The 20866-nt window shown below is 43.5% G+C and overlaps 1 protein-coding gene across 9 annotated transcripts in view; it reads left to right on the top strand.

Moving 5' to 3' along the window:
• MTCL1 (microtubule crosslinking factor 1) overlaps nucleotides 1-20866 on the top strand; it is a 133747-nt gene that overhangs the window by 64516 nt on the left and 48365 nt on the right. For 6 of the 9 annotated variants that reach the window (XM_058556696.1, XM_058556697.1, XM_058556699.1 and 3 more), the window contains exons 4-5: nucleotides 18336-18395; nucleotides 19533-19610. In XM_058556696.1, the coding sequence (XP_058412679.1) occupies nucleotides 18336-18395; nucleotides 19533-19610 (138 nt within the window). The remainder of the gene's footprint in view (nucleotides 1-18335; nucleotides 18396-19532; nucleotides 19611-20866) is intronic. The other 3 variants (XM_058556692.1, XM_058556698.1, XM_058556691.1) reach the window with 2 other exon arrangements.

Genomic DNA, 20866 nt, shown 5'->3' with positions numbered 1-20866 from the left:
TGTATTCAGAATTAGAATTAGCAGGCACAGAGTGAGGGCAGAAGGTTCTGTCCCGGGAGCAGAGTGCTTGTGCTTCAGCTTGTGAGTGCTGTGGTCCCTTGCAGGGTCCCAGGCCTTTCTGGAGATCGTAAGGCAGTGACTTACTGCCCTGGTTGGTGACTTCTGGCCCTGGTCACATTTCCATTATAGAACAGCGTGAAATTTCAGCCTTAGCTAGCCGTGAGAAAGAATTGTACATATCAAAGGCAAGAGATTCAGGTTCTCACTTAGAGTTTCATGAATACTGAAGAATAGAGGCAAACTTTTTGGAGAAAAGAAAAATTTAGAGACTTTTACAAGGGAGGGAGAAAGAGAAGATAAAGTGTGAAAGATGAGAAAGTGTATCTTTGTCTGGAATTCACGTATTGTCAGCTTTAAGCAACTGGAACATGGTCACAAATCCCAGAGTGCTTAAAGAAAGGCTCTGAATCCCTAAAGGAGCTGTCGTGAATCCCAAGTGATGTATTTAATGGGTGAGGTTTCCTCTTAGGGCCCTACCCCATGAAATTAGCTGGATTTGTATTTCTTTCTAATGGCTGCGGTCATCCTTTACCCTGGCCCCAATTGCTTTGACACCACCAGCAGGGTCAGCTGGAGCAGGGCGAAGGAGAGTCTCCACTGACGCCCTAATGATGAGTGAGGGGACAGTGTTAGCCCTGGAGCGTGGTCAGCCAGAGAGCCCATGGCAGAGTCCCCCGGAGGTTGCTAATAGGAGCCCCAGACACGAGGACAGGGTTGGCCTGTATTCTGTAAATTCCATTTAAGAAGGCAGGAAAAAGCGCAATATATTTTCTAAAAGAGTAACTGGGAATCAGAAATACTGGCTTTCCCTCTGGTGAGTCCCATGGGTCACCATGACGCTCTCCTATTAGGTTCCAAACTTCCAGGAGTCTACCACTTCATAGTCGTCTATAATGGTTAACTCCATTTATTTATTGTTTTAAGTTTTAGCTCCTATTTTATTTCCCTGTAATTTTATGTGGAACCCCTCTTTCCTTGAGGATGCCCGATCGGCAAAGAGTCACTGTAGGAACTAAAGATGTGTGTCCTGGCAGCCAAGAAAACCCCCAGCAGACTTTGTAATAGGCGAGTCACATGAACTGCAGGTCAGTAACAAACTAGAGAAGGCCAGGGAGCAGGGAGACCTGTGGACAGGTGAAGTGCAAGTATTACCGCCCATCGAAGCTCAGTCAGAAGTGATGCGAGAGCTCTTGGAGTCCACAGCGGGGCCGGGTGACAGGAGGGAGTCACACAGCTGCATTCGGACCCACATTTGGACCCACGTTGTGGTGCAGAAACACAAATGACAGACGCAAAGGTCTATTTGGAGATACACGTATAGAAAAAGGAGGTCATTTGCACTTCTGATATGGTTTTTGAGGAATATTGTCTTCTAATAAAGGTGGTCTGATAAAGTTTTATAGTTCTTTAAAAGCAATATGTTTTTACTGTATTAAATACTATTGTCTTCTTTTATTGTTGATGTTAAAAAATGTGCATGTTCTTTTGATAGAGATATTCTTCCTTTAACTGGTTTTATAACTGGATTTGGCTAAATAAGGTTTTAAAGACTGGTTTGTCAGCTTTTTATTCAAGAAAGATAAAAAGAAATATTTTCACTAATGACTCATAGGGTAGCACCCACTGTGCTAATCCTTCCCTCAGGAATTATGCCAGACAACACTGAGATTTTTCCAATTATCTAACTGTGGCTCATTCACATTTGCTAGGTGGAGATAATTTCATGGGATGTTTTCTTCTATAGATTACAGCAAGGCCTATCACCTGGGTTTTCCTTAATCTGTAGGATTTGGGGTAATTAAAAACAATGGATGAGTTATTCAGGTTGATTAATCTTATCTATGATGAGCTTGGCACTTCTCCCTTAGGATACTAGTTAAGCTCATACAACTTGATAAATCTAGAAAAGCCTAGTCTTGCACAAGCTATGATTGTGTTATTTTGTGCTGTTGAAGTTTTCTTGAAAATTGTTAACACTTATTACATATTCAGGCACTCTCTCATCTCTCAAGGGTCAGGGGACGTCAGTGAATTATGAATTCTTGGTTATCAGGTGTTTGGATCAGACAGTAGACAGACAATAATAAATGGTGCAAGGAAATAAAACTATTATTGCAAATTGTGTTGATACCTAGGGAAACCAGATGCAGTGTTTTTAAAATAGAGATGAAAAGGGCTGAATACACCAACATTGGGGATTTCTCTCAAAGTTTCCCCTTTTTTTCCTCCCCTTATTGCAGACAGTAAAATATAGTTGAAATACCTCCTCCAGAATATCAGTCCAGGACAGTAGTAACAGAGGAACAGAGAATAACAGGACAAAAAGAGATGAGAGGTGTGTTGAGGGCAAGGGAATTGTTATTGTTGTTTAATTCTGCATTCGGGATCACTTTTGGAGGAAAACTGCCTTTGAGTGGAAAGACTTAAGTAGCAGATAGCACACAAATTATGCCGAGTGCTTTTAAACTCACTGATGCCGTTTTACAGGCTGCTGAGCGTGCCTTGCTATAGAGTGCATCTGTGTGGCTTAAGGTCTAAATGTGAGTGCTGCTGCTTCTCAAAGCAGAGGAAAATTGTGATGTGCTTTTAAGATTCTTCCTGGAGCTCAGTGCTTTTTTCCATCCTTAGACCTTCACTAGTCTCTAGCTGCACGGAGGAGCCGAATTCAGGAGGGACTCTGAAAGAATCCTGTTGTTTTCAAGGACTGCTGGAACGCTGTCTCCTTGAGGTTAAGGAGTTGCTTACGATTTCTTCCATACAGCCAGGGCTACCCAGGAGAAAGGTTTCTTTCTCCTGTTCTTTCTCTGTTCTTAATTCATTGTGAGACTGCTTCCCTGCAAGGACATTCTGAGACCCTTCTAACCAGGCAGTTGAGGTTCTCATTTGTCACAAACCATATGAAAACAAATTCTGGGAAAAAAAGATATTTAAAAAGCAGAATGCCATAATGAGACCTTATTAAAAGGAGGTTGTCCTCTCAAGCCCAGGATTTTTATAGAAGCGTGTAATTGGCATAAGATTCTAGAGAAAAGTGTAATGTCCATAAATGACAAACTATTATTGTAATAGGTTCTCTGTGCCCACCAGTAACCCAGGAAACACTAGACCTGGGCCTCCAGGGTCTCCACGCTTGAAGAGGGTAGAGTGGGAGACACATCGGTGAGCTGTGGGTGTCCTGACTGAGAGGATGGTGGCGTGGTTTGGGATTCCACATTTCTCCAGGAGCCCCCAAAGGGCTTATGCTTGTAGGGCCTCAGTCCTGGAGGATTGGGTCTGCTGCACCTTGGTACGTTGTAGACTGGAGTCGTTTCTCCCGTTTTAAAAGATGCATAAACGTGAAATGACTCTAGTCGGATGAGTGCTTTGCCTGCTTTGGAGCACCCAAAATATCAAGGGCCCTGCACTATTCCTTGTCACATACTCTTCTGGGACGTGGGCCAACCTCACAGGTCCACTTGGAATCCGAGAGCAGTCAGCACGGAGGTGAATGGCCCAGCAGTGCCTCTGACCTGTTTTCTCCCAGGCTCCCTCATCAGAGAGAAAGCACAGCTCTGGGGAGCGACTCAAGCTATGAGGGGAGGGCCTGAGTTCAAATTCTGCCTGTGATGGAGGGCAAGTTACTTTGCCCTGTTCCCTCACATATGAAATGAGAATAATAATACCCTTCTCATAAAGGTGTTGTGAGGAGGAGAGATCTTGAGTATATAGTGCTTGACTATGATGGAATGAGTTATTAGATACGAAATACAAGCAGTGTGTTTGCTGACTTAGCTGATGTTCTTTTTTTTTTTTTTATAATTTTATTTATTTTTCCCCCAAAGCCCTAGTAGATAGTTGTATGTCATAGCTGCACATCCTTCTAGTTGCTGTATGTGGGACGCGGCCTCAGCATGGCCGGAGAAGCGGTGCGTTGGTGCGCATCCGGGATCCGAATCCAGGCCGCCAGTAGCAGAGCGTGCGCACTTAACCGCTAAGCCACGGGGCGGCCCATAGCTGATGTTCTTAATGGCTGTCCTTTGGCGAGTGGGTTGTCTTCTCATCAGGGTGCTCTCCTAACCCATCAGAAAGCAAGTGTTATGATCTTGACTTCTCCGTTGACTCAGAGGCTAGGGTGGATGGTCAGCGAGGGCTCTGTCTAGGAAGAGAACGTAAGGACTGCACGGTCAGCGAGGGCTCTGTCTAGGAAGAGAACATAACAACTGCAGGGTCAGCGAGGGCTCTGTCTAGGAGGAGAACGTAACGACTGCGCGGTCAGCGAGGGCTCTGTCTAGGAAGAGAACGTAATGACTGGGGCCTCGCCTTCTCCACTTCCCTGGTCTTACCTCCATTCTCTCCAACTGCCTTTACTCCTTCCGTTCTTTTTTCTTCCCACATTTCCATAAGAAGCAATGTATTTGTGTGTGTATGTACAAAAAGCAAATATAAAATCTCGTAGAATGCACTCCTGCATTGCTTCCAACAAGTTTTAAGATTTTATACCTCTATGAAAAAATCAAAATTTCTCCCTCTAGTATTTTCTGGTAAATTTTAGAAATTTTTTTCCACAAATCAGTTATGATTGCTGAGAGAAATTATTTACTTCTTATGAAGACACCATGCATGTAATAGTTGGTTAAAATGTACTGACTTGAAACATCAATAGAGGAGAAACTCCTTTAGAGGTATAATAAAATAAAATTTAAAAATGTATGCCATTGTTAAAAAAATGTAAGGCCTTTGGAGAAAAAACTTGCTAAAGCTTTGGTCACTGTTTAAAAGCTGCCTTCAAAACATTTATAAACAGTTTGAATCCATCTGAATGTGTATTTTACAGATTAAAAACAGTACCAGCTAATCTTAGCTTCCTGGCCATAAAAGGAGAGAAAGAATGTATAGTATTGTACACATGGAAAGAGAAATAAATCATGGGTCTTACAGTGACACCGTAAAAATAAGCTATAGCAATCCATAAGGTTTTGTTTGGGGTGCTTTGTTATGGCTCTTAAAATAGACTATCTTGGATATAGTTTTTTTTTGTGTAGTGAAATATACATAACATAAAACTTACCATTTTAATCCTTTTTAAGTGTATAATTGAGTGGCATTAGATAATTCACAATGTTGTGCAACCATCACCACTATCTATTTCCAGAACTTTTCCATCATCCCAAACAGAAACTCTGCATCCATTAAATGGTAACTCCTCATTCCCCTTGGCCACTGCCCCCCAGCCCCTGGTAACCTCTATTTTACTTTCTGTCTCTGAATTTGCCTAATGTAGGTATTTCATGTAAGTGGAATCATGTAATATTTGTCTGGCTTATTTCACCTAGCATGTTTTCAAGGTTCATCCATGTATCAGAATTTCCTTCCTTTTTATGGCAGAATAATATTCCACTGTGCATTTATACCATATTTTGTTTATCCATTCATCTGTTGATGGGCACTTAGATTGTTTCCACCTTTTGGCTATCGTGAATAATGATGCAGTGAACATTATTGTTTAGTTATCTGTTTGAGTCTCTGCTAATTAGTGTTTTAAAATGGTAACTTTCTGTAGGTTGAGCTTCTCAAAGAGAAGGTGCAAGGGTACATCAATGAATGGCATACACTTGCTATTATGAAAACCAGCTCCTGGCACTATATTGTCTGTCTCCATAGTTAAAGCTGACCACGTGCCTATGGACACTGCAAACACAAAACACATTGTCCGTCAGCCAGAGGCAGCCACCTGGCAAATGCACCAGTAATATGTAAACAAGATAGAGATGCCACCGTGGATCCTCCCCCAAAGAAAACGTTACTAAATAGTTTAGCACTGATTGAAGATGCAGGCATCACCACCAGGGAGGCTTCCAACAGTATGGCCCAGGCGATCAAGTCTTCCCTTGGCTGCAGGAGAGGAGGAGGATGAATACAAAAGATTATGTTCAGTGGATGGCGTGTTACAGATGTGGAGTGAGGACAGAAGAGTTGATGAAAACTGCAGGGCTTCTATTCTTGAGGACAGATGAGGGCACTCCCAGGAACCCCTCCCAGGGGTGGAGAGAGGAGCAATATCCATGGCAGCTGAAACCGAGGAATGAGAAGATATCAGCACATGGGGTACAGAGTGTGGCAAGAAGACTAACAAGTGGGGACTCGCTGTGTGGTAACAGACAATGAGATCTGAGGCTGTACAAGAGACAGGTGAGAAGTAGGAGATACACATGAGAAGACCGGATGGCACAGGAGGTCAGGTGGGATGTGCCCGGAAAGCGGCCCTCCCCCTGCATCCCGCCCATTCTCAGGGCTTGGAAGGATGTGTCTGTGCCCACCTGTCATCACAACGGCTGCTTTTGTGCTGCTGTACGTTTCAGTTTCTGTGATACTTTCCTCTCTTTATCAATTTCATTCTTAGTTATTTTTGGTAGCTAGAAAGTCTTTTATACATTTTATAGCCTGAAATAACCTGCTAACTACACAAAGAACTTCTCCACCCTAGAACATTAATTCACAATTAAGCCCATTCAAAATGTCCTAATTTATAACAAAACGTGCAAATCTGCCCGGAGTGAAGGAGACCTTGTGACAAGATCTTATGTCCGTTTTCAGTCGTGTGGAAGAAAACAGAGAACCGAAACCCAGAAATTATCAGAGGGCTTAGAAATAAAGGGAGAGGAAAGCAATGTCCAAGAAGAGAACCACACCATAGAGGGTCCTTCCAGCACAGACAGGAGGTCGGCTGGGGGGCTCCCACGTGGGGCCAGCCCAGGACAGGCAGGTCCAACTTGTCGGAAAGGCCTGGAAAGTGCATAATCTAACTCTTCTCTCATTTTTTCCAGCTGGGTGTTGGTTTATATCCAGATGAGATTGCATGTATTTGCACATCTGGCTGACACCATGACCAAACAGGAGGTCTTGCCAGCCCATTTCGTTTCACACGCTGGGTGCGTCTCAGTTTCCATCTAAAACCAGGCAGGAGTTGTGTTATGGAAGAGGTTTCATAATCTCTCTTCTCTTTGTTTCCTTTTCCTCGGCTTCATCCTCTTACTTATCCTTTGGTTCAGCCGACCTCCTACAACTTTTTGTTAATATTATTCTTATTCACTTTATGTTACTATGTTGAAGACAAACCTTGTCAGTCACAAAGAGGAGTGCCTCACCTTTGCGAGTTGGGTCCTGATAGCATCTAAGCCGGGGTGAGGTGGGGAGCATGCCTTGTCATCGGTTTTCTCCTAGTCATTTGATTCATCCACAACGTTGTGTGTGAGGCCATTTTTGCCATTGGCTCTTGGCATACTTAATTGTGTTGTGGAAAATCTGACCTACTTATCTCCCTGAAATGATATAAATAATGCCCACTTAATGTGAGAGAGAAATTGTTTTAAGTTAAAATTTCTTCTGTGAATTATTAACAGACAGTAATAAGATATTTTCACAGTAGATTTTATGTGATCTGTGACATGAATGTAGAGTTCTAAATTATGCAAATTCCATTGCATATGCAGAAAAGAATATACAGAAACCACACAGAAGATGAAGTTTATACTCCAAACACATTTTCCATGCAGAGTAAAAAAGACATTTCTGTAAACAGTGGTTTTTTTCCTAGAGAGAGAAGAAAGCTGGTGTGATTAATAATGGCTCTTACTCTCTACTTTGAAAAAAAAATGATTAGTGTGTGAAAATATTAACCAAGAAAAGAGTCATAATTGGTTAGCAGGCTAACCTTTTCATTTTATGGCTGTCACTTGTTAAGCATATTACTTCATTTAGTCCTTACAAGAACCCTTTATATAAAATGGTATTAATATTATTACCCCTTTTAAATAAGGAAATGGAGGCACGAGGAGCTCAAGGAACTAGTCCAAGGTCACGGGCTGTGAGTGGTGTGCCTGGATTTGGACATGAATGTCCATGTTCCTAATTCGCCTTTTCCTTTTGAAAACACGTGGCTTACGTGCTTTCCCGTGCTTGCTGGAAAACTGAAAAATTCATGAAGATGTTGGGCCAGTTTTAGAATAAAGTTTATTGTCTAATGCAAAAAAAAAGTTATAATTTGAATTTTCAGAGTTTCCCCAGAGCCATACTGTGAAAGCTTTTAAAAATCAGTTGAAATTACAAATTCAACTTTGAGAGATCTCGGGTGCTATTTCTCCAGACAAGAAAAAGAGAAAAAATAAAATGCCTAAAAGAAGAGTCAAAGCAAAGTGGTGGAGTACAGAGGGGTGTGACCAGAACACGGTAGTGCTGGCATGAAGCGTGAGCTATGTGGCAAGCAGAAAACGTCGGTGGACATCGAGTGGGATGGAAAAAACCTTTCTACTGGCGTTTTCCTCTTGGCGGGCTGGTTGTTACTTAAATCTCCAAAGGACTCTTTCTTTGAACACCAGTTAATTTTCCAAAGCACTTTTGCATCCACACGTGAATGTTTGCAGTGGCCAAGCTCATGCACCTGAGTAAGGTTGAGGCCGAAGAGGTGGGAGTGGAGGGGGCCAGCCCCTGGCTGCCGACTTTCCTTCTGGAAACCTGCGAAAGGGGTGGAGGCACGAGAAGGATGGAACCAGCCACACGAGGACACGTACAGCGCTCTGATGAAACAGACGGCTGATGCACAAAATAAAGACACCTCAACCCCAAATCGCTGTGCTCTCGGGGGCCTTATCGCTGTGCTTCAGGGGCAGCTGAGGTGTGGTCGAGCAGAACACTCCAAATGAGGCGACTCTCCCTGCACGGCCGTGAGCGCATCCAGTAATCTTTGCAGGCCTCAGTTTTCTCCTGGGCAGTGAGGCACGACGATTCGTACTGCCCCTCCTAGAAAGTGCGAGTGCTGAGGCACCCTATGCATGTGCACTACCCTTTCCTCCTCCCACAGAGCCTCCCCGGGATGTGTCACTGCCCCAGCCCAGGCTGCCTTGGGTAAGAGTGCTTTTGTGGAACAGTAGAATCAGATAATCTAAAGGTTGGGACATCTGGTTTCATCCTTGGACAGACTATGAGTCAGGAGTAGGCCTATATGCAGAGATGAGCCATCTGTCTCAGCGGGAGAGGCCACGTAAGCTGCGTCGGGAAGGAAGCAGGAGGAAGCTTTCAGGCAGACAGTACTTCCTAATTAAGCCCCTTTCCTCTGTCAACTCGGAATCCATTAGAATCTGGCTTGATTATACAAATGGATTTACACACAGCCCTGGAAAGAGCCATCCTAATAAAACGCTGCTGCGCATCTGAATAAAGAACACTCTTGCCCTTCTATACCTAGATGAGGTCTTCTAAATTTTTACAGCTTGCACATAAAGATCTGACAACATTTAGATTTTTTCAGACCAGCATTTCCTGTGAGAAACTGGTAATAGATTTGGTGTCATTTAGAAGACAAAGAAATAGACTGATGTGGTTATAAGAGCATGAAGGCTGTTACGCACACAGGAAAGGTGTGCTGGCTGAGCACTGCAGTCTTGCATCTCTGCAGGGCCACGCTGAGGAGTGAGGCCTGATGGGACCACCTTCATCATTCTCAGCCTAGTTCTGTCCTGCGAGCTCCAGCCACGATGCTCCATCCTCAGCAAGGCATAAGTTGTCGAGCTCTTTGGGGGAGCAGAACAGCTTCGTTGGGGAGTATGCCACAGGGCTGCTTGGGGAAACCCCATGGGCTCTGTGACACAGCTGCTGTCCACATCAGAGCCCGTGGCCTGGTGGGCTGAGTGGGGACTTGCAGGTGATAGCAGCTCGCATGGTGACTGCTCTGCTTTAGCTGTTGAGGGCCTGCAGTGGGAATACCCGGCCTGGCAGCTGATTATGCTTTTTAAACAGTATCTGGGATGTTCTGTCTCATCAATATAATATGCTAGCACAAATATGGATGGTTTGGGGCATCAAGCTTCTTAGCCCGTGTGTTCACAAAAGAAAAGAAGGTTTACCACCACAGAGGATAAAACTGGCTTCCTTGCATTTAATCACCTGAACCCAGGGCTGTTTTCATTCTTCCACAGAACGCCTGCTCCCAGCTGCAGCCCTGCCTGGTCGGAGCAGGGAAGCCCCTCCCTTCTCTCTGCTCTGTGCCCGTCCTTAGCCCATGGCTGGTATTGTTCCTGCCATGATGTTTTTTCCTACCAGGGTATATTCTACTGGAAGCATGTTTATTTCCCATTGCTCACTGGCTGGCCCCTTCCAGCTCTTGGGCTTCCAGGGGTTTCTCATGATGCAAGGGCAAGTCGCATCTTGCTCTTCGCCCCGCAGCTCAGTTACTGGGCTTGTCTAATTGAATCATCTGCAGTTCCTGAGCAATAGTGGAGGCTAATGGAGAATCATGAAACCATGGGGTGAGCATCCTCACTCTCTCCTTCCATCACTTAAGGTGTGCCTTGGTGTTAGAGGTGGGAATCCGAATTGCCATGGCCTGGAGATGAGAATTGCTGAAGATGTACTCAAGGGACAGGAATGGCTTTATGCAGAATGCTAGCCAGGGACACTTCTGAGATTTCAGACCTTTTGGTGGATGATTAATGGACCTGAGTGGTGGCTCCAGATAACAGGGCTTCTCGGCAGACACGGGTCAGCAAGTCGGCCTCCATCTCGAGGGGGAGCCTCTCTAAGAGGAAGCCATCAGCCTGGGAAGACGATTAGAATCTCAGATCCATTTTCTGTCCCCACATGTCCATTAAGCCCTTCTTTGTCCCCTGTGCGAAGATGTATTTGATGATCCCCAGCAGTACAGAGCTAATCCTGCCTGGGGCTAATCCTCCAGCTTAATTTCCTGTTCATATCTGTCTTACTTGAGGGGCCCATGCCCATCAGTCTTGTCCATTGCTTCGAGGGAAGGCCAGACAAAGGCACCACAGTATTAGGTTTAGTGGGTGTGTTTGCATTATGAGTTAATTCTATTGCCCTCAAAATATAACGTCTTTTGAAATTTAAAAAATACTTGTATATTAGCTTTGACTCTTAGAGAAATAAAAAAACAAAATCTATAAAGAAAAACGTGAAGTCACCCATAATTCTATTGCCCATTATTGGTAAAACCTGTTAGCATTTTAGTGTATTTGTTTCCAAACATTTCAAAGACGAAAATATTTAATCTTAGTGTGATTATATTAAATTTATGTTTTTTATTCTGCATTTCAAAAATTGGCATTTTATGAAAAATTTACCATCATTAAAAATTTTTAGTAATCATAATTTTAATAGCTATACAATATTACTATATTAACTGCTTTCAGTGAAATTGGAGACTTATGTGCATGTTTTTCTTCCCAACATTATGAAAATTTTCAATAGTAAAGCTTAGAGAATTTTATAGTGAACACCTGAATCCTCACCACCTACCTTCTACATTAACATTTTAGTATACTTGATTTATCACACATCTATCCATCTATTGATCTCTTAACCCATCTTATTTTTTGATGCATTTGAAAATAAATTGTAGACACCAATTCACTTTTTCCTAAATACACATTGTTAACTAGAGCTTAATTTTTGCTTACATTTTTTTGAGTTAATTTACATATACTGAAATGCATAAATCTTAAGTTTATATTCACTGAGTTTTGACAAATGTGTGCATAAATTTTAATAGTATAACAGTGTACTCTGTTATTTAGGACTAGTGAGAAGGTCCAAAGGATGTGATGGCAGATTACTATGAAATAGTATCACAAGTAATTCAGAACTTTTCCGTATGCTCTTTTGTTTGCAAGCTAAACAGAGGAAAGCATTAAATATTTTCTCATGTTACATGCACTTGAAAAAAAATGAGTGATGAGTTTTCTCTAAAAAGGGAGCAACGTTTTAATTTATCATTTATTTGTAATTTTTGGCTTTTTTTTTTTTTCAAAGTACTTCTTACTCTTGTATTATTTCATTAGACTAGGAAGTAATTTGCCTCTCTTGATGGATTGTTATATTTCTTTCCAGTAGGCCAGGGGGATCCAGGAACAGATTATTTTTAAAAAGACACAAGCCTCATCTATAGTTCTAACAGGAAAATGGCATCCATTTCTATAGATTTTCAACGTGAATGCCCAAGGGCCACTTCTTGGTCACCTACTGAGTCGGTAGAGGCGTGTGAAGTGTGGATTCTAATTCAGTATTTATATAATGCTTGGTGGTGTTGCTGAGTGCCTACATGTATGCACACATTGAGAGCTGGGGGTTCCTACAATTTTGAGAAGGACACTTTGTTTTTGGTGTAGTCATCATTTTGTTCTTGTAGTGGTCATGATTTTCCATTTTTCTTTTTGCATATTAATGATAATTTTCAGTTTTACTTTATCACCTTCAGTTTAGCTTATTTTGTAATGTTTGAGGCTGCCGTGTTGTAGCCAGCAATTTTTTGATTACTAGGCCTCAAGATACGTTTCTAAGGTTTGAATAAATCAACCAGCCCTTGTGCAAAGCCGTATGTGTCACGTTCCCCAAATTTGTATGTGCCGTGACCTGTCATTTTTATCATCATGTTCTTTTCCCAGGAGAAAGTGGTGTTTGATAGGTTGGGTATGCTGGTGGTCTCTGTCCACTCCAGGGCCCTTGGGGCCTGGACAGTGCGGCCTGTGGCCGAGCTGTTGCCCTCCTGGCTGTCCCTCTCTTAGCCTTGGCTGCTGGGGTCTGGAACCAGCTCTGATTGTCATGGCTGTACCTTTCTTCAGCCGAAATGTCTCAGTATAATTTTCCTCCTCTTCTCATTTACTTTGTGGTATTTTATCCTCTGATACCAGTTTTCTGTCTTTTCCAAATAAGGACTTTTGCTGTCTGCAGCCTCAGATCCTTTCAGAAGTCGAGTGCCAACAAATATTTCACGACCTTGGGGTACCTTGTGAGCAGAGCAATTTGCAACCATTCCTATAATAGTTCTTTGTGCTCTTTTGCTGAAGAAAGGAGAGACTCTTTGGATGAGAAAACTGAGCAATTTGGGGCTCAGAAACCTCAAGAAAACAAAAAGATAAACAGCCCAAATTGGGAGATTGGGCTGTCAGAGGCCTGGAAGGCAGCTCTGAGGGGCGGGGGTCTGTGGCTGTGAGCGAGGACTTGGAGTCAGGGTCAGGTTGGTGCCCCATCTCCAAGTTTGGAGGACCTTGAAACATGACCTAACTGCTGACTGGGTCCTCTTGTCTGTTAATCAGTGATAATAATATATGCCTCTCAGGGCTCTCGTGAGAATTAGATTAGACGAGATTTGTAAAGAAGGAGGTTAGCACTGTGCCTGAGTAAGTGCCCGGGAAAGGGCTGTTGTTAATGTCATTGTTATCCTCCCAGGCAGGGCCGAGGAGAAGGGGTTTCCTTCCCATCGTGGCCATGACGGTTTCTCCTGAATCCAAGGGGCTGTATGTGTATTGGGTCCTGCAGTGGACTGTGGGGCAACTGACGTCAGCAGAGTGCAGCGATCCGTGGCCTGAAGGGAACCAGTCTCCCTGGGGCTGGGCTGACGGTTGAGTGGAGAGGAGGAAAGGGCAGTGTCTCCCAGCCAGGACTGGTGCTTCTAGCTGAAGGAGAAGCTAACAGTTCTTCTCCTCCACATCCCATAACACTGACGTGATAACTTCAGTATAGGTAAAGAATCTTGATGACATCCTCCTAAGAGGCAAAAGAAGGCCTATGCACCTTCGTTTTCTTAATCTGATTTTATAACTGTGTGGGCTGTAAATCAGCCTCAAAAACCCAAGCAACTTTCTAAATAATAAGAATCTGTAAGAATTCTGAAAATCATCTGCCTACGGCTATGCCCTCTTTCCCATGCTGACTCATAATTTACAGCATCCTAATTTTTATTTGTCTCCTTTTATTAGCAACCTAAATTTTAAGCCCAGTCTGTCTCTGAAACACTTCAGCCATTGAGAGCTTGTTAGTTTCTGTGAAATTGCTTGGAAGAAACTGGCTAACTTAAAATAGGAAACATTAAGAATTGACATGAAAGTCCAAATAATTGCCTAACTTCATATTTTGTTCTATCATATTCAGTACTCAGCAAATGCGTCAGCCTTAGATGGAGTCAATTTGGATTCACAAACTCAATTTTTTTCCTTTTCAGTAGGAAGTTTAGAGTTGATTTGCTGGCAGTTGGCCAGACTTAAAAAAAAAGAGCAGAATGAGTCAGCAGGCAAGTCCCCCATCCTGGGTTCCGTTTACTTGACAGTCTACATTTCCCCCTTTCCCTTAATTGTCTCTTGGCAGATATTCTCCACTGGATCTCTGAGTCATCCAGTGGAATGAACTGGCCATGAATAATGCTCATACAAATCGCCCTACACGCAGACCCCCTTGGCAGCCAAAGCACTCAGCGCTGCCCTGGATGATACTCCCAGCAGGTGAGGCTGGGGGCCTCGTGACTGCTTGGCACTTGGTGAGGGAGCCAAGTGTCTGTGATCTGCAGTGCAGTGGGGTACCAGGCCAGTTCCTCCGACCCTCAGGGGCTTCCTGGTCTTTTTAACCAACCATATATGTATAGGTTATACCTCAAGGACTAGGCTAATAGAAACAATATCAGCTTATGGAAGGAGACCTAAGAAATTGGTGAATAACTTCTGATGAAGCACTGCTGCAGTCCTGCATGGGAGATCAGTGATAGCCTCTTTCCTCTCACCTCTTTCAAGTACAGATTTTCATTTCCCATTTTTTTTTTCTTGGTGAGGAAGATTGCCCTGAGCTAATGTCTGTTGCCAATCCTCCTCTTTTTGCTGAGGAAGATTGGCTCTGAGCTAACATCCGTGCCCATCTTCCTCTATTGTGTATGTGGGATGCCGCCAAAGCATGGCTTGATGAGCTGTGCGTCAGTCCAGGCCCAGGATTCAAACCTTCAAACCCCAGGCCGCCGAAGCGGAGCACACAAACTTAACCACTATGTCACCGGGCCAGCCCCCCATTTTTTTTTTTAACTGTAAAGGAAATAGTATTCACTGTAGATAATTTGGAGTGCATGAAAAGCCACAATAAAGAAAATTAAAATTATCCATAATTCTGTCACCTAAAGATGATCATTTATTATTTTGATATAATTCTCCAATCTATTTTTCTGACATATACATGTAATACATATGTATAGTTATAATTTATTAGATATCAATTGAAATCACAAAATACATGCTGTTGTAACCTGCATTTTTCTTTTAATGTATTTCCTGAATCTTTAAGTATTCTTTAAAAACATCATTTTAATAACCTCCACAGTATTCATTTACTATTATAAAAGGCACTGTGATGAACATTCTTACCCATAAATCTTCACACATGTCTTTGCATTTTTCCTAAGGGTATGTTCCCAGAGGTGGAATTACGGGTCACGATAGAGCATTTGTCAGGCTGAGTCGCCCTGTGAAATGCCACAGCACTCCCCACTCTCATGGATCTGCGTGGAAGTGCCCACCTCTGGACACTCACTCACGCCGGGTGTCACACCTCTTGTGGTCTGTAAATCTCTAAGTGAAAAAATGGTACCTTGTTGTTTTAATTACTAGTAATCATGTGCTTATTGGCCATTTGTTTATTTTCTTATTAAGATGGTTTTCCCATTACTTGCAAAATATTACTGTTTTGTCTATCATGTTAGAAAAATTTTTTTCCATTTTGTCATTTAGTTTTTAAACTGTAAATGGTTTCTTTTGATATATAGAAAAGTTAAAAATTTTACCCGTCCACTTGATCAGTCTTTTCCTTGGATGTTTCTGCTTTTGTTTCCGTATTTATAAAGGCCATGCTCTAAGAATAACTAGAAATTTATCTCTTTCTTTCTAGTTCCTTTATGATTTTTTGCATCTAGATTTTTAATTCATCTGGAATATTTTTTTATATGTGGTATGGATACATGATATGGACCTCACAATTTTTTTTCCTGTGTTAGCCAGTTGTTCCCCAACATATACCAAATAGCCCATTCTTTTCCCCCACTGTTTTAAAATGCTCCTGAGGGCCGTAGTTTGCCAACCCCTGTTCTAGATGAATTTTTGAATCATTTTGTCAAGTCCTTCCATCCACTCACCAGTCTCACATATACACACCAAGTCTGTGTATATGTATCCACACACACATACTTTTTGTATATATATGTGCATATTACATTATATATATAGGGAGGAGAGAGGGAGGAATTTGCTTAAAATGACATCATACTTATAAAGTGATTTGGGAGAAATGGGTCTTCCCATCAGGCAGCATCAAGCATATTTTTATGTCCGTCACCAAAGTTTTATGGTTTCTCTCATATAGGTTCTGCAAATTTCTGGTTAACTTTAATCCTTGCAATGTTTTTTATTGTAGTTGCCATTGTGACTGGGATCTGCGTCAGAGGGGTCGTCCCGTGACCCCCCCAGCTATTCATGAGTCACTAGAAGGATCACAGGACTCAGAGGCAGTTGTATTCAGGGCTCAGCAAGGGGCAAAGACCCACTGGCGGGTGGGAGGAATCCATGCATTGGCTCTCTACCCTTTCCTGCCCAGCAGGAGGACTCAGAATGTGCTCCTTCCTCCAGTACCACAATGCAGCAACCCGTGATTCGGCATAGATTTTAAGAAACCTTGTCTCTACTTCTAGCTTTCATCTAGATGTTTAGTTTTCTTTCAGCGCGTGTAGAATCTGCTTTCCGGTCACTAGGAGAGTGTGCCGCGATGCTGGGTGGCTTGCAGATTCCCCACGGGCCTAGATAGCTGCCACAGTCCCAGAATGAAATTCCTCAGTTCGAAGACTTGGGAACAGTCTCTCTCCTCGCTGCTTTATGGTAACTCTTCTCTCTAGGGGGTCGTCAGAAGTGTTCATCTCACTTAGCTCATTCAAATCAAAGAGACTCCTTAACTGCAGTGTGAAGAATCCTGGAAAACCTACTTATTATGGGTGGAAACACTCAAACCCTTCTTAAGACAGGCTTGACCCAACCTGTTGGAGGAGACAGGTTCTCTTTGAAGTTTGACCCTGCTTTTACAGGGAAGGCTCTAGGAGATAAAGCCACTTCTGCGGCGGGGGTAGAGAGAGAGTGAGAGAGAGCGCACTGCCAGCACCGCACCCCCCCCCCCCCCCACCGAGTGCATTAATTGACCAGGGAGGCCCACAGTCTGTGCTGGTTCTATAACCCTTCTCATCCCTTCTCTCAATTACCATTTTTCCCCAGGCCTCCAGCCTCCTAGAGGCTAAGGGGCAGCTAGAATTTTAATTATTTCTCAACCTTGAAATTCCTCCAATAAATGGCCTGGCCTAGCCTTCTGAGAGTGAAACACTTAAAATGTAGACAGTACTGAGGATATTAACATAAGGTCTGACTGTGCTATAAGTCACTTGTAAAAGAGTCTCCTCCCCAAGCTGTTTTGTTGGGGGTGGGGGGAGGTGGGAAGTTGGTAGCAGCCAAGGAATGAAGCAGAGGGTCACAGCTCTGAACCCATCTCAAGATGAGCTCCTGTTGCATGCCTCAGGACGAAACTACCAAGGGGAGGGGGCAGCCATCAGGGAGAATCTCTTCCCACTCTCAGGCTTCCAAGGTCTGAATGATAGCCAGCAAGTCTTAACTTTCCAAACTGCTTTCTTCCAACTTGTCTCAGGATTATATTAATCCTTTCAGGCTTCAGATTCATTTATCTTCCCCTAGGATGCTTCTCACTCCTTCTTTCTGTCTTCACACTTTACTTTAGCAAGAACTATCTTGGGTCCCTTATCTATTTATTTCAGACACATTTCTTGCCTGTAGTAGGCAAAGGTGCACTGCAATGTAGTAACACAGGCAGGACCCAGCCCGCTGAGGGACGCAGGCAAGGCCAGTGCACATAGGAATCAGTTATGAATTCTAAGACCTTGGAGATGCAGGTTTAATCAGGAATTGGTGTGGGTTGTTCATAGAGAATGTTGCAGCCTAGATTGGGTTTTCCATAAACAAGGGCCGCCCTTCTCTCCCTCCCTACCCCTTTTTTGTCTGGGCATTTACCCATAGGCACTCAGGAAACATCAATTAATTTTAGTATTAGCCCAAACAAAGCATAATTAGGAAGGTAAGGCAGCTCCAGAAATATTACATATCTATTTCCAAAACGTCCTTTTTCCTCTTCTTCTTGTCTTTCTTCTACTGTTACAAACGATCCAAACCACCCTCATTTTTCATTAAACTGAATAATTGAGAAATACCGCAAATATAGTAATTAGGATTTAAAGCATCTTAGGATTCAAAGACCTCAGCAAGCTTATTCAACTGCATTTAAACACTGACTCTAAATGGTTTCTGGATTCCAGTGAAAAAAGGAGCCTCTGTCCATTGTGTGTGTCCCCTACAAGTGGGGATGGTGTCTACCTGGTGCTAGCTCCTGCATGTGACCCTTCCGTAACAGAATGTCACTTGGATCTATTTCAGAGTTCCCTGAAAAGAAGAGGCAGTCGGGAAACGTACAAAGAAAAGAAAACCTTGAACCAGGTAAGCAGAGGTTTCATTCTAATGTTATATCTCCTCAAGAGGCAATCACTTCATTTTGAATTTTCTCAAAAAGTGTTAGTGTTGCCTTTAAAATATTCAAAGAAACATTACTTGCCCTAAAATTTGGACTCGTTCAAAACCTTTATGGAGTGAAAATTGTCTTTGCAAACCATCAGCTCCTCCGTTTTGTTTCTCACACTGAGGAGCTGTGATTTCTTCAAGAAAGAGAAGAACACATGGGCTGTGTGTAACGTGTCCTCCGGCATAGTTCAAGGCCCTGGCGGTGCTCACAACTGGTCATGTGTTTTGGCCTTCAAAGTCATCCACGTAGAATAGTACAGCTACTGTGGTGTTGGGTCATTCGTAAGGCATTATTTTGACTTAAGTTTTTTTAAACACGCGAGCTGAACAGTATCTTAAACTGGCCTAATTGAAAGTGAAGTGTTCTCGCCAAAACATGATAAAAGTGTAGCCCTTTCTATGTACATGGTATGTGTTCTTCAGAACTTTCTTAGATTTTCTGAGCACTTGCTTTACTGGATTCCTTTCTTATTTTTTTTTTTTAATTGCTGCTGGTATTAGGTGTTGGAGAGAACAAAGGCATTATTGGGATATCAGCTCCCTGAGCTTGGAGCAAGTAGTAATTCGAGAGACGCAATGAGTCTGGGTAACTAAGAGCTCTAAGACCTTAGTGCTGGCCTGCCCCTGTGTATTCTACACTTGATTCCCTTTGGTTCCTCCATTCTACAAACTCACTGGTCCCCAGAGTATCCTTCAGGGCGGCCAGGGCATGTGAACAGTGGGAATGCCAAAGATGAACTTTTCGCTTCTAACCCAAATCTCTACTCCCCAAATCTCATTTTGGAATCTACTAATCACAGAGAAATTAAAAGCTGTCATCCTACTGCTGGGTGCTTTGACCCTCCTGGGCTTCGAGTATGTCTCAGCTTCCTGGCTCTTGACCAGGGAAGATCTTTTCCTTAAAAGGGTGACCGCTGCCCCGTTATGGAATGAGCAGCATAACATTGCATTCACCTGTGGGTAAATCAGGCTGAGAACAGCCGCGGCTGCCCCTCCAGAGTATGTGCTAGGTTCCCCTCAGCCTGCAGTGTCATTGAGAAAGGAGTTTCTGTTCAGCAGAGTGGTGGAACGGAGCACCTTGGGAACTGCAGGTCTGCGACCAAAACTCAAAGGAAACTGGCGCCCCGGCGCAAGGTAGGAATTCGAGAAGTCAGCGCTTGGGGTGCTGGCTAGACAACCAACTTGCAAGCCAAAGAATATATACCCATCGCGATATATTTCTGTTGCTTGACAAGGCCTTTCCGGCTGGTGTGGGGGGGCCGGGGGTCCTGTGTGCGCCCTCCGCTCCATGCTGTGCTTGCCTACTCTGCCTGCAGCAGGAGTGGTGGGTGGAAAGTTGGGCTCAACTTCTGCTTTCATACTGCATTCCTGAGCTCTCTGTCTGATGATCTCTTGAAACCAGAGCTTGATATCCTTCACTTTAGGCTTTGCCTACACTCCTCCCCTGGAGTTTGGCAGAGTTTTAGAAAGTCTGCATTACAAGTACCCAGCCTCCCACTGCTTTAGTGGAGGCTGAGATTCTCCCTCTTATGAGAGTGAGTGGACATCCCGCTCCAGGACGGCTCACCCCTGCTCCCCTGGGCCGCCCCTCTCCCACACACTGGCCTGCTGCAGCCGCCTTGACCAGAGTGAGGCGACGGGTCTGGGCACTCTGTTAAATGCGCACACTCCCTCCCTTGGCTTCAGAGATTGTCTTTCTTTCAAAAACTGCTTTAGTGTTGGTGGCAGGCCTCGTAGTGCATGGGTGTTGAGTAGATATGACGGCATGCTTTAATCATATGTTAGAATTCCTGGTGTGTGGATAGTTTCTCTTTTTAAGGAACAAGAAGACTTTTGGATATTTTATCAGTCCTCAGGTAATCTGCATATCAGACACTCGTTAGGGTATGTCATAGAATCTTGCTTCTAAGTTAACTGATGTGTGTTTAAGGAGGTTTAAGGAGATGGAGGAGAATGGTTCTGGTTTATAGTTAGACTTGTGGGGAATGGCAGATGGGGGGGGACGGTGTGAGGTTCAAGGTTTCCAGAAATCAAGGTGATTTGAGGGCTCTTTGAGATTTTCTACCCTGAGTACTTACAACCAAGAGTTTCAGAACCCTTGAGGAAGGCCCAGGTTCTGTGTGCCTCTCAGAGATCCTGCTCCTTTCTGCGCAAAGACCCTCAGAAAGCAAAAAGTTAATTTTAGGGTGCCAGAATCTGGAGATTTACCATGTACAAACCACTTTGCTGTACATTATTTCATCTGACTTTCACAATGACCTTGTGATTGAGTGAGAATCCTGCTTTAGACATAAGGAGACAGGGTCACCAGGGCTCTGTGATCAGCTATAGTGCCATGGACAGAAGAGGAGAACTGGGACTCAAGGCAGCATGTTTGACTCCAAGCCCAG

This window comes from Diceros bicornis, chromosome 16 (assembly GCF_020826845.1).
Source record: "Diceros bicornis minor isolate mBicDic1 chromosome 16, mDicBic1.mat.cur, whole genome shotgun sequence".
In the NCBI taxonomy this organism is placed as follows: Eukaryota; Metazoa; Chordata; class Mammalia; order Perissodactyla; family Rhinocerotidae; genus Diceros; species Diceros bicornis.
This window is presented reverse-complemented; position numbering and strand designations above follow the sequence as displayed.